Below are 13,450 nucleotides of genomic sequence, written 5' to 3' on the forward strand. Positions count from 1 at the left end.
GTGTATTTTGGCTATCGGTTAAAATAAAAAATAAATTTAAAAAAAAAAAGTCACAGATCAACAATTTTCGCACTTTTGATTTTTTTATAGCTCAAAAAAATGAAAATTCACGACTTGATGTGCAAAAGAATTAACTCGTTTAATGGCTAAATAATGCTGATTCTCGATAAATTGAAGAAACTCTAATTCTAGAATATTATTCAGAAATTAATTTCAGAAACTAACTGAGAGTCTATCTGCCTAAATAAAAATTTTGTTCATCCGCTGTAAAAATAACTCATTCTTGCAATCTGCTTGAAAAAAAGCTGTCAGCATTGAAATCATCATATATTTTGAAAAATATGAAAATTAAATCAGATGCTTTTCAAAGTCACAAGCGAATCGTTGCTTTTTAACTTAAGGAAAAAAAAAACTCAGATTTTGAAAGATATCGTGAAAACATGTTTTATTTCAGTAATAAACTGATGAATTTAATCGTAAAACTTTCCTCGAAATAGAAAAAAGATACATGTGCATGAGGGCATACACCCATGGACTTAAACCTTTACTTATTATGTTATATATTCTCTTTTTAAAACTTTTTTTAGGATGGATCCAACATCACGGAGATAATTGGAACAAGGACAGACGAAGACTTTTTCATAATTATAATAATATTCTAAATGTTCGTATATTATACATTGATTTCATGTTACACATGTTTGGAAATAAAAATAAAAACTTAGGGGTGAAAAGCAAAGGTATATTTTTATAATTATTTAACAAACATTACACTAAATTAATTTTACCGAAAGATTTATTTCACATCTGCATTTTTTAAAGATTTATATTTTCAAATACCTTTTGCAATTTGGCAGAGAATTGTTTTCAAAGTATGAAGTATGAAATGCATGCAATAATAAAATTCCTGTATTAAAAAACAGGAATTTTATTATTGCATGCATTTCATGTGGCCAAATAAACATTCTACATACAAGCAAAATTAATAAAACAAATAATTAATTAGAAAAAGAAAAAGGTAAGCTTTTTCTTAAGATTATCTAATTTTATTTTCTGTATCTAATTTTAGAACAAATATGTACTAACTTAAAGTTGTCCAATTTATTGTACTTTTTCTTTGAAATTTGTGGTATAAGTTGGATAAAAATCTTTTTTTTTTTTTTTTTCTGGAATTTTTTATGCGATGCAATGAAGAAACTTCTCAGCAATTTTCTCCCGAGTATATATCGATCTAACTGTGCATAAAAGTGGCACATGATTTATTTTTCCAGAACCCAATGTCTGCTGAGGAAGTAGCACTTTTATATTCCCAGTAGGGGCAGGGCGATGTAGGAATTTCAACATCGTGATGCATCGCCGTCCTTACATCGCGATGTAGCGATGTAGTTCAAACAGTTTGAAATATTCTTTCCGCTTTAGGGGCACCCCCCCTCCCCAATTAGGGGAGTTTTCCTTGCAAAAATCCAGGCTTTTGTCAGATCTTTTTCTAATTTGGCACATAGGTTCTTTAATCACATGGGGTAGTACCCCATATGAATACTACCCCATGGGAAACTATCCTATGTGGATTTCCAGCATCAAAGGATATCTGGGCCGAATCTGGAAAAGATCCGACGAACGCTGGATTTTAATAAGGAAAACTCCTATGGGGTTTGCCACACATAGCGGGGCGAAAACTACACTATGAGAATGCCGAAACATCAAAAGACAAATGTACCAAATTTGGAACAGATCAGACAAAAACTGGGTTCTTTTAAGACCCCCCCCCCCCACACACACACACGTGGTTTCCCACTCCATAGCGGGACGAAGACGGGAATTTCCGAGCGTCAAAGGATATCTGTGACAATTTTGGAAAAGGCATGATAAAACTAGTTTTTTGTAAGAAAACCCCTAATTTGGTGGCTGTCCCCCATAGCGGGGCGAAAACCACCCTATGAGAATTCCTGAGCATCAATGAACGAACCTCTATGCCAAATTTTGCAAAGATCCGACGAAAAATAAATTTTTTTCAAGGAAAACCCCATCGGGGTTGCCCCCCCCCCCCCACCCATACATTGACGAAAGCTAACCTCCGTGAATTCCTGAGCATCAAAGAACCTCTATGGCAAATTTAGAAAAGATCGGAAAAAAACTTTTTTTTATATAAGGAGAACCCCCAATGCGGTGTTGCTCCCCCCCCCCCATCATGGAGGGTTGAAAACTACCATGTGTGAATTCCCGAGCATCAGAGGACCTCTGTTCCAAATTTGGAAAAGATATGATAAAAACTGTTTTTCTATAAGAACCCCTCCCGTATGGGGGTTGCCCCCCATAGCGGAAAGAAAACCACCCTATCAGAATTCCTGAGCATCAAATAACGAAACTCTGCCAAATTCGGAAAGATCCAACAAAAACTGGATTTTTTGTAGGAAAACTACCATAGGGGTTGCCCTCCCTCCCATAGAAGACCGAAAACTACCCTACGTGAATCCCCGTGCATCAAAGAGCCTATGTGTCAAATTTTGGAAAGATCCGACAAAAATTGGATTTTTTCAAAGACCCCCCCCCCCATCGCCCCCCCCCCTCCCCTTATAAAGTGATGAAAACTACCCTGCGTGATTCTTGAGCATCTAAGAACCTCTGTGGCAAATTTAAAAAAGATCGGACAAAAACTTTTTTTTTAATACGGAGAACCCCCAATGTGGGGTTGTCTGTCCCCCCCACCCCCCACATAGAGGGACATAAACGACCTTGTGTGAATTCCCGAGCCTCCAATAACGAACCTCTGTGCCAAATTTGGAAAATATCCGACAAAAACGAGATTTTTTGAAGGAAAACCCCCATTATGGGGGGGGGGGTTGATTAGATATCATGGGGAGTTTAATCTGCAATGATTTGTTTTACCTTTTTTAAGAAGTTGTTTGTTTGCATTTTTACATAAATAAAAATTCGCTTGACATATTTTATGTGCCTCTTTTTTTAACAATTACTTGTCTTTTTTTGATGGGGGGGGGAGGGGGCTGCAGGCCCGTTGTTTCAATTTTTTCCCAAATATGACAAAGAGTCTGTACTCAATAAAAATTTTACAGAAAACGAACTAAAACAACGACCAGTCATGTATAAAAACATGAATGTTCAAAAATCAAGACGGGAGGGGGGGCAATTGACCCCCTGACCTCGTAAATGACGGGCCTGTGAAAGTGACTATACGTAATAAAGTGGGAAACTACGGTGGTAAGATTCTGAAGTTAGGATTTGATCACACGCACACGAATCTTATAAAATACAGTCGAACCTCGTTATAACGAACTTAAAGGGACCATTAAAATCGATTATTATAAAAAGTTGGTTCGCTTTATCCAAAAAACAATAAACAATAAGACAAAGATTGCAAAAAAGTTCATTTCAGCAGTTATTTGTTTTAAGCGTGTTCGAATTAACGAGGTTCGACTGTATTCTCAAAAAAAAAAAAAAAAAATGTTCTCAAAGAGAAAAAAAAAAAAAAGGAAATAAATTTTCTTAAAAATTTACGAAATTAATGTCCTCATATATGACGAAATTAATTTGACGAAACTAATGCTCTCAAAACTACGAAAATGATTGTTAATTTGACAAAACAGAATGAAGAAATATTTCGTTACATTTGACGAAATTCGCATCCTCAAACCACTAACAAAAGCAGTTTCTTCAATTTGACGAAATGTTCGCTCGGAGCATATCCCTGGAAGTGGTTTCGTCAAAAACGAAGAAAATTTCGTCAAATTTGAAAGACCATTTCTGAGAGTGCGTGAAATGATGCAACATGGTTGAGAATAGACGTACAGAAATTGACGACGCTGAGCTCAAGGGAAAACCAAGTTTAGGTGGGAAGTGTGGGATCACCCTCCCTGGCCGCCTAAACCTTTCACTTCCTGACTTCGATGTTTTTGGTCTCATGAATGAAGAACTTTTAAAGCGACGATGACATTCGGATGACGAAGTGAAAGCGCTGCAACTCAACAATGGTTATCGGACATTGGACGGGAATGCTTCTTAGAAGGCATCGAAATACTTGTATCACGCCTCGGCAAATGCTTAAATAACGAGATGGTTATGTAAAAAAGTAGGTTTTTAATGGAACTTTAAGATAACATTAAAGTTATTGTAAAATTTCAATCCTCTTTTTGTTTTCTTGAGCAGTGCAAATAACTTTCTGACTGACCCTCGTACATGTTTCAAATGCATAATGTAAATATTTAGTTGACGTTATTAGTGGCGAGATAAGCTCGATAAGAATGGCATTCATTCTATAAGAATCATCTATTTCGTATGAATACTGTATAATACTTTGAATCACTTTTTAAACGCCAAGTGAATTTTTTAATGAAGCAATAAAAGTTTCATTCGTATAAATAGTATAAATGCTTTATCTAAAAAATCGTTGCATATGTGTCACACGAGACATAGCTTTTAAATCTTGAAAGTAATCAATTTTTTGAACGCAGAAAAAAAAAATCCTGTTTTGTAAGCATACTTAAGCAAATTCACACTACTAGTACTTGAAAAAATTCTTAATATTTACAGAGATGTGGCACAATGTGTAAAATTTACCTCGTAGGCAACTACTAAAAAAAGAAAAGCGAATTTTTTTTGAACTTGTTGTTTTAAAATTACTTTTATTTTCACCTTCGAAAATTTTCTGATCTTTAGTCAGCTATGAAAAGTGAATGTGAAAAAGTGGCCCAAAAAGTGGCCAAAAAGTGATAAAATACATCTTGGAAATCGTAATCAAGCAGCATTGTATGGTCAGAAATGCATCACTCATGACGGGTTTCACGAGAGTTTGATTGTACCAAAGTTTTCTTGTAGGTACTGAATGCATAAAATCAGCTTGTTTAAATCCATTCAAAGTCTTTCTGTTAAACACTACAAATATTAACAAACCTTTTAGCGTCGCAAGTTTCATGACTTGTTTTACTTCGGAATGGGGTTTCTTGCAACCTCAAAACATGAGTATGCAACATTTTTCAAATTTTTCCTTCAATAACGTAAGGAAAAGATTTTGTACTACCGAACAAACTTAGACCGTCATCTATCGTATGAAGAATGCATTTTTGACCTTCACTAAAATATTGTAACCTTACTCCACAAAATCAGTGCGGCAGCTTAGCTTCCTCCACTACTCTGGAGTAACTTAACTGATATAACTGGGGTAAAGTTACACATCACTTGTGGAAGGTTACACCATGGTAATGTAGCTCTAGCGTAACGTCTCACTCATTTCTGCGTTAGGTTACACCAGAATTTTCTGTATATGCTTACAGAGAAATGGATTGAAAAGTTACACATTTAAGCTTTCATCTGACTTTCTTGAACGATTTATTAATTTCATGGTTTTTAACTACCAATATACACCAATTATTTTAATATACATTATTTAATACACAAACTAGACATTTTTATTGCACTAAAAGAGGAAATGACCTGAGTGATGTCCGAACCCAGAACACAAAATTTCAGATTCGCATAGCAAGAGCTTTTACCGGTCGACTACCAAGGTCGGTTTACGTTCTGCTAATGAGAGTTTACCTGCTCTGCACCGTTTCTGATCTTTAGGCTTGCGCTTTAAATTCTACTGAACCCATAGTGCAAGATTCCTCCAACAATTTGAGCTTTTAAAACAACGATGCTACACACTACAGAATTCGCCTAACTTTACACCTATTAATATTGGTAACCTTACACATTTTTTTACAGTGCTGCAGTGCAATGTAATTCTGAATAGTGTAGGAGTTCCCTAACACCGCTTGAATTCAAGTTTGGCCCTTGTTTTCAGGTTCACTCTGCATACTGAACAACTGTGTGCTGTATTTCAATGCTATCAAGTGCATAGTGCAAATCATATTCAAAGCGGGAATAAAAAATATGCTAAAAAGAAAAAAGTCCAAGAAAAGTAACTTTAAAACTGAACATTCAAATGTTGTTGGTTTACAAAATATGTCCAGCAAAAAATCACAATAAAGTTTGGCGAATTTTTATTTATCTATTTTCTCCAATTATTTTTCTGAAGCTGAACCGATTTTAAATTCCTTTATAATAGTTTCCAATGACGCCTCAAATTTTTAGCATTTGGTACTTGTATTCAAAGACGCTGAGGTCTAATTTGTAAATTGAGTTCATTCATCATAGTATAAAAATTGTAAACTACAATTTTACTTTTATATTCGATAAATGAATGCATAAATATTGCTACAGAAAAATACAGTTTATATCCAGATAATGTCTCAACTGATTACTTATTAGCTTACTCTATCTGCTTAAAACTTAGCTCCTCTTTACCATGTATTTTATTTCTCAAAACTGTTAATTTAAGTAAAATGATAATACAAATTAACTGGTAAAGAAAGAACATAATCTCCATCTTTGTCAAATTGCAGGCCAAGAGAAGAAATACAACTACTTGTCCTATCTGCCCAGCTGGACCACCTGGAGCTGATGGAAAAGAAGTAATATAATATGTTTTCAGTGATTTCATCTTGCTCCATGTTCTCAAACGTTGATCGATAATGTTTATTGATGATGTTTAATTTTTTAATAGGGGCCCCCAGGACCAGCCGGACTTCCGGGAGAAAGAGGTGCTCAAGGATGGCCGGGCATACCTGGACCAAGAGGAGACTCTGGGCCTTCTGGATTGGCGGTATTTTGATTTATTTTACCTATTTTATGATAAAAGTAGTTAAGATTTTAAAAATAAATATGCAATTTTCTCCTCAAGGCATTATAAATGAGCCAGTGAGAAGCAAAGGGGTGTAAGTGGCAAAATTAAAAATTTGGAGATAACCAGTACACATGGTAGGTGAACCTCTCCTCTGTCTTGAGGCAAGAGATGGTACTTAGAGCCCTGGTAGTTGCTGCTATACAGCATGATTTAGAAAAAAAATTCAATGAAACCCTACCTAGGATGTTATCTTTAAACATTTTACTCAAAGCTTGAAAATGTCCACTTACATCCCCTTTGCTTCTCACAGCCTCAATAATAAAGATTACATTTTCAAACTCCTACCCCAAATTGTAGTACGTATTTGTAGGGAAGAATCTCGAAATAACGTAATTTTTTGAAAATTAATATTGCCTAAAATGGCACCAGTTAATCCAGTTTATTATTTTTTTAGTATGCAAGCGTTATCTTAATCCATAGCTTCAAAGTTTATTAATCAGACGCATCTTTTCGCTTGGATTAACGTGTTTGATTTTAGACTTCAAAGCTAATCACGGAAGTATAAGTTATATTTTAACTCTCAGTCTTCCAAAACATCTAAAAAGATGCAGATGGAACACTTGTAATTTTCTGCGCATTTTCTGATGCTTTTAAATTCATTTGCATCTGCACCCTATCCTATCTAATTGCTCTATGCAGCTCAAACTTATGTCCACACCCGTGAAAAAGACTGTTTGGTGTTCTCACGAATGTCTTTGAATTGAGAAGCTCTTTTACATTGAAAAATGACTTATTTGTTTCCAAAAAGGGGATCCAACCAAAATTGCTGCTCCTTAAAGCTCAAATCAGAACTTGTAAATGTGGCCATTCAACTTGTCATGAAAATATCAAACTCATTTAAAAAAAATATTTCTTTAAAAAAAAGTGGGTCTATGAAATAAACATTTGGATTACAGTTCAAAAAATCCCTTTGTAGCTTTACTGTATAATGAAAGCTATATTTTTCTGTGTTCTAAAGTTGCCATCCATGTTTTTTTTTTCTTTTTAATTTTTAAATGGGTGCACTGATTCAGGTTTCACATTCCTTATATTAGTGCTGATAATATATATTGTTTAAAATCCTTACTTTTTTTTAAAGTGACTAATGATACTAAATAATAGGCTCGGTTTTAGATCGATAATAGGCATTTTCGGTACATCTTCCCGACAACCCGTAGATGATTTTATGGGCGGCCGTATGGTTGGCAACATCGAAGGGCAGAAAATTTTAGATGTTTCCATGGGAAATCGACGTCAGCCACAGATTTGTTTCTAGAGTTGGAAATCATTTCAAACAAATGGAATGTGTAACAAATGTCACAATGGAGGTCGTGTACACAATACGACGTCAGCAGATGGTTGGTACTTAGTGCTAGCAACGAAAAGGAACCAGCGCAAGACAGCTACTGAGGTAGCAAAGCAGTTTCCTGCTGCTACTAGCAAGCAAATATCCCGAAAAACCTTAGCCAGACGTTTGAATGCAGTAAGATTATACGCCCGTCAGCTTGTTTTGTACATCCCATTGTCTAGAAGACCGTGTTTTGCTCGTTCGTAATGATGTCTTCAGCATCGCATTTGGAGAGAAGTTGACTGGGCTTGTGCACTATTCTCAGATGAAAGCAGGTTCAATCTGCCGTTGTGGACGACAGCTAACCTGACATTAGAGTGGTACAGCATACAAGCCGGCAAACATAAAAGAAAAGGACTAGTATCCAACAAGTTGTGTCATGGTATGGGTAGGAATATGATCAACGGCCGCACGTCACTTGTGTGCTTCCAAACAAGACTATGACAGTGAGTGATACATTAATGTCGTTCTACTGCCTCATGTTCACGTGTTCTGTGGTGCTGTGGGCGATAAATTAGTTTTCATGGATGGCAACGTAACTTGTCATTAACAATCGGCGTTCAGGAGTGTCTAGCTCACTCAAAATACTCAATCCATCAGATGGCCAGAACGTTCTATAGATCAAAACCCTATTGAAAATGTTTGAGATCCTTTGGGGAACAAACTTACTGGATGACATTGCCTTCCAATAAGCAAGGACACCCTTATCTGTGACTGAAAGAAGAATGGGATAAATTACCCCAACAGCTGCTGGATAATGTTGCGTAAAGCATCACACAAAATGTGGAAGCTTGCATCGCTCTCCATGGTAGCCTTATCTCATATTGACATCTTACGCCGGAACACCTGGGGGCAGTAATTACATTTACTCACTTTTGCGTATTCAGCCCAAAATGACCATTTCGTAATTTGAACACTTTTCATAGCTTTCTGGATTTCAGAGCACAATAAATTATCGTCATTGCAATGTTCTAGAGTTCTGGCATTAGTTTATTTCACTTGGCATCGAATTACACTTACTTTTTTACTCACTACATTGCCCATTGGAATCCGCCCTTAGCAATTGTGCACCAGTGTATAGCTTAGTACTTAAGTTTAATCTATATTTTCTCTACGTGGCATATAGGCATTGAACATTAGTAACTTTTTTTGTGGAAGCACAATTATAGCCCAATTTTAAACTTTGCTTCTGAAAGATAATTCAGCATTTTTTTTTAAATTTTTTTTTTATAGATTTTCTGAAGAAATAAGTATATCACTGAAAAATTTTAAGTAGAACCCTCTATTTCTAGTTGGAAGTTGAAAATATTAAGTTGAATAGCTTTGGTATAATCGTACCTCCTGGTATACTTCTTTTTTTTTTTTTTCGTGTTGCATTTTGCTTTCTCCCGTTACAAAGCGGATACATACGGCTTGATTTTATGTAAATTCCTTTCATCATTTTAATGTAAACTGCTTCTGCACTGCTATAGTGGCGACATTACTGAAGCTCTTTTCCCAATCAGTGAATGTTAGACGAAGGAGGAATCCATATGTTTATTAGGTCGTTCAATAAACTCTACATATTTAACATTGAATAAATACCTTTCGGCTTGAAAAGTAAAATAAGGTGTATCAACGTTTAGTTGCACAAAAATTGCAGATTACTGCAAAAGACGATGTCTTTTCACCGATAAGCTCACTTATTTTGCATTGAAAAGGGGGTTCTTTGTAAGCCCGATACACGTGTATGCAGCAATCTGCAATTTTTGTGCAATTCAACGTTGTAATATCTTATTACTTCCTTAGAGATTTAATAAAGTGTTTTATTTTTCCAGGGACGACCAGGCGTGATCGGCCCACAAGGGCGAGTCGGTCCTCCAGGACCAGAGGTAAGATACCTTATAAAATGCATAAAAAATGGTTACCAAAGTTATTATTTAACTTGCAACCAAAAATCAGCGATTTTTATTTTTTTTACCATTGCTGGAAACAAACTTCTTATGCAAACTGTTTTCGAATATTAAAGATGAAACTTTGATTTCACGATAATTTTTCAAACTTCTTTTTGAAAATGTGAGACCATTTTGTATTATATATAAAATAAAACAAATAATAATTAATTTAAAAAGAAACACATAATTTTTAATAAAAATGGTACAAAATACTAGTTAGAAACTTTTGAACTTTGACTTGCATTATAAATTAGTTTGATATTCATATTTATTAAACACTATTCATTCGAAATATTGACGGAACAAAGTCGAATCGTTAAAAAGCCCTTTTGTTTTCAAACTCATATTTTAAAATTTCTTCAAATAACATAAAATGTGTTAATGATATGTTCTGTCGTGGGTGGGTAAAGAGCAATTACTACAAAATTTTCATTTTTCATTTCCTCGCATTTTTGTCATCTATTGTACGTTAGATTTGTTGTGCAAACTGCTTATGTGGATTCCGCTGAAATAAATAGCGTGAAAAAAAGTCCGATTCCAACATTTCCCTATTGTTAGTATTGAATGAAAAAATAGTTTCTTCAAATATCTTGAAAACTCATTTCTGCACTTACTGCCGTTTACCTGCCCACGGCAGTGTTCTGCTTTGTGAGTAGGTTGAAAAATGAATGCTAACTTTCCTGCAATTTTTCTAAAATTTACATTTAGAAATTTCTTTTGCGTTTCAGGAGCATAAAAAAACCTAACTTCTATATAGCTAACATTTTACCCAAACAATCGAATGTGGAATTTGTTACAAAACATTATCCTCGAAGTTCGGAGGTCTATAAAAGCTCATAAGTCGAACAATTACTTATAGCTGGGAAGTTGAATATCATAAATAAATGCCTTTAGTAAACCGCCACATGGCACATAAAAGTGGTTGAAATATGCTACAACACATTTGCAGACGTGCTGAAGAGGAAAATGTAAAAACACTAATCATTATGAAATGACATTTTTTATTTCCTTTTACAAAAAAGGAAGTATTATACTCGCGAAAAAATTTTCACTCAAAAATCGATATTAATTTCCATTTTGCTCACCCCCGAATGAATGTTGAGTGTTTTTTTCGACTCGACCACACGTGGATAAGTGCCTATGAACGTATAGACATGCGAAATAACCATTTTGACGATTCCCGAGAAAAAAAACAACGAGTTTTTTCGTGACGTCTGTATGTACGTATGTATGTCGCATAACTCAAGAATGGAATGTCCTAGAAAGTTGAAATTTGGTATGTAGACTCCTAGTGGAGTCTAGTTATGCACCTTCCTTTTTGGTTGCATTCGGATGCTCCAAAAGGGGTCTTTTGCCCCTTTTTGGGGGGGGGGGAAATGATTGTTAATTTCGATTATAACTCAAGTGGTGTGATAATTTGAACACTTGGCGATGTATCGCCAGTCTTTTGATCGCCAAGTTTTGTCGCCAACTTGGCGAAAAATTTGGCGTTTTTTTAAAATTATTATTATTATTTTTTTTAAAATCTGGTTTCAATTTGGCCGCTGTTGGTGATATTTAGAGAGTAAACTACTGAATCACATTAAAACTGCCAATAATGAGAAAATGACATTAAATTAGAGTAAAAGGAAGTCATGTGATGCACACATCAGCTCGTTTTTTACTCATCTTCAAACAATGACGGCAACAAAATTGTTTGGAAATACTAGGAAATCTCAGAATCTTTTCTATATGTTGCCTAGTCTTCAATCACCAAAAGTTAGTTTCAAAAATTTCCGCAAGTGTAGTAATATGGAGTTAGAGTTTCCATCTACCCCCGTGTTTCCTTTTACCACAACTGACCGTACTTTACATCCAACTGAGCTTTTCTTTTCACCTTAATTTCTATTTCAGCTTAAATCATGTTATGGTTTGACCAAACAGAATTAGTTGTTGTTTTACTTTAAACATAGATAAGCCATAAATTATTTTGCGGTTTAAATACGCTGAATTATCACATGTTTTGCTTTGCTTACGTAAAATTTAGTTCTTGTTATTTACGGAACTTAAATCTTAGTTACTTAATCAATAACACTCATTCTAGCAGAATTATGCTATACTTCTTCAATGTTTTTAAATTATCCAGAACAAATTCAGTGATAAGCAACTTGGAAATGTGTTTTTGTATGGCCTTTTATTGAATGTTTTTTTTTTCATTTTTTTTTATTTTTAAAGATATGAAAATAACATATTGCAGTGAAACTGATATTCTATATTAAGCATTTCACAAATTATAATTTTCTTCATTTCAGGGAGCTACTGGTGCTAAAGGAGAAATTGGACCTCCTGGGATTACAGGAAAACCTGTGAGTTTGCAGTAAGCATAACTTCTCAAATAAATTTTTATAGGTCGGGTATTTGAAACTTATAAACTCATGATTTTAAATTCAGTTGTATAAAAAAAATTGATCTTGAATATTGTTTTCATTTTTTTATTTATTCTATTTTGCTAACTCAGCTTTTTTACTTAATCAATTTTTTGTTTTAAATTTATAAACAGTGAAACTTCTATTATACGATTTATGTAAAAAGTAACCCTGTTATATTCAAAATATATTTCAAGTCTTTTGACTAGATAAATGAATTAATTACACAAAATACACCGCTAGCTCATTCATTCTGAGCTGGCGGTGTATTTTATGTATTTCTGCCTTAGCCCTGGCTATAGGGCGGTAACTTACTGAAAATACCATGCCTTGCCTATCTTCGAGTTGAACCGAACCATTGTTTCGGTCACTCGTCTGGTCAGTGCTAATTTTATATCAGCTACCAGTTTGTTTGGCTATCTTGGCTCCTTTAAGAGAGGTTTTCCACCTCCAGCTCAGTCTTTTCCTATTCCGGGCTGATGAGTGTTAATAAGCACGAAACTGCAGTCCTCGGATGGAATGACTGAGCTGGAGGTGTATTTTATGTATTTCTGCCTTAGCCCTGGCTATAGGGCGGTAAGTTACTGAAAATGAATTAAGGGTCATTCCATAGTGACTAACGTAACATTCGCAGCTGATTTTCAAACTCTTTTTACTTACACCGGGAGTAAAAGTAAATGTGTTTTGGTTTAATATGCAGATTTAAAATGTACAAGGTCACTATTTTTCATTTCTACCAAGAATTTGAAGCAAAATAAGCGCTGACAGGTGTTTTTTCACCAAAAAAGACATTGTGACTAACGTAACATTTTTGCAACCCTGAGAAACAATGCTTATGTTACGAGGCAAATTTTTCTGAAACTTACGCAGGCATTTAAAATTGGCCGATATATTTGTAAGAGGTAAAAAATCTATTTTTTAAAATGTACTACAGATTTGTTACAGATGAATCTTTTTTGGCCCTTAATGGTACTTTTACGAAAAACTGTGTGTGACTAACGTAACGTGACTAACGTAACAATCGAATAACAAGCAATGAATGCAT

The 13,450-nt window shown here is 34.8% G+C and overlaps 1 protein-coding gene across 1 annotated transcript in view; it reads left to right on the top strand.

Moving 5' to 3' along the window:
• LOC129218903 (collagen alpha-3(IX) chain-like) overlaps positions 1-13,450 on the top strand; it is a 266,021-nt gene that overhangs the window by 164,643 nt on the left and 87,928 nt on the right. The window contains exons 8-11 of the mRNA XM_054853223.1: positions 6,399-6,467; positions 6,560-6,658; positions 9,884-9,937; positions 12,292-12,356. Of these exons, the coding sequence (XP_054709198.1) occupies positions 6,399-6,467; positions 6,560-6,658; positions 9,884-9,937; positions 12,292-12,356 (287 nt within the window). The remainder of the gene's footprint in view (positions 1-6,398; positions 6,468-6,559; positions 6,659-9,883; positions 9,938-12,291; positions 12,357-13,450) is intronic.

The sequence above is a fragment of the Uloborus diversus genome, chromosome 3 (genome assembly GCF_026930045.1).
Source record: "Uloborus diversus isolate 005 chromosome 3, Udiv.v.3.1, whole genome shotgun sequence".
Classification (NCBI taxonomy): domain Eukaryota; kingdom Metazoa; phylum Arthropoda; class Arachnida; order Araneae; family Uloboridae; genus Uloborus; species Uloborus diversus.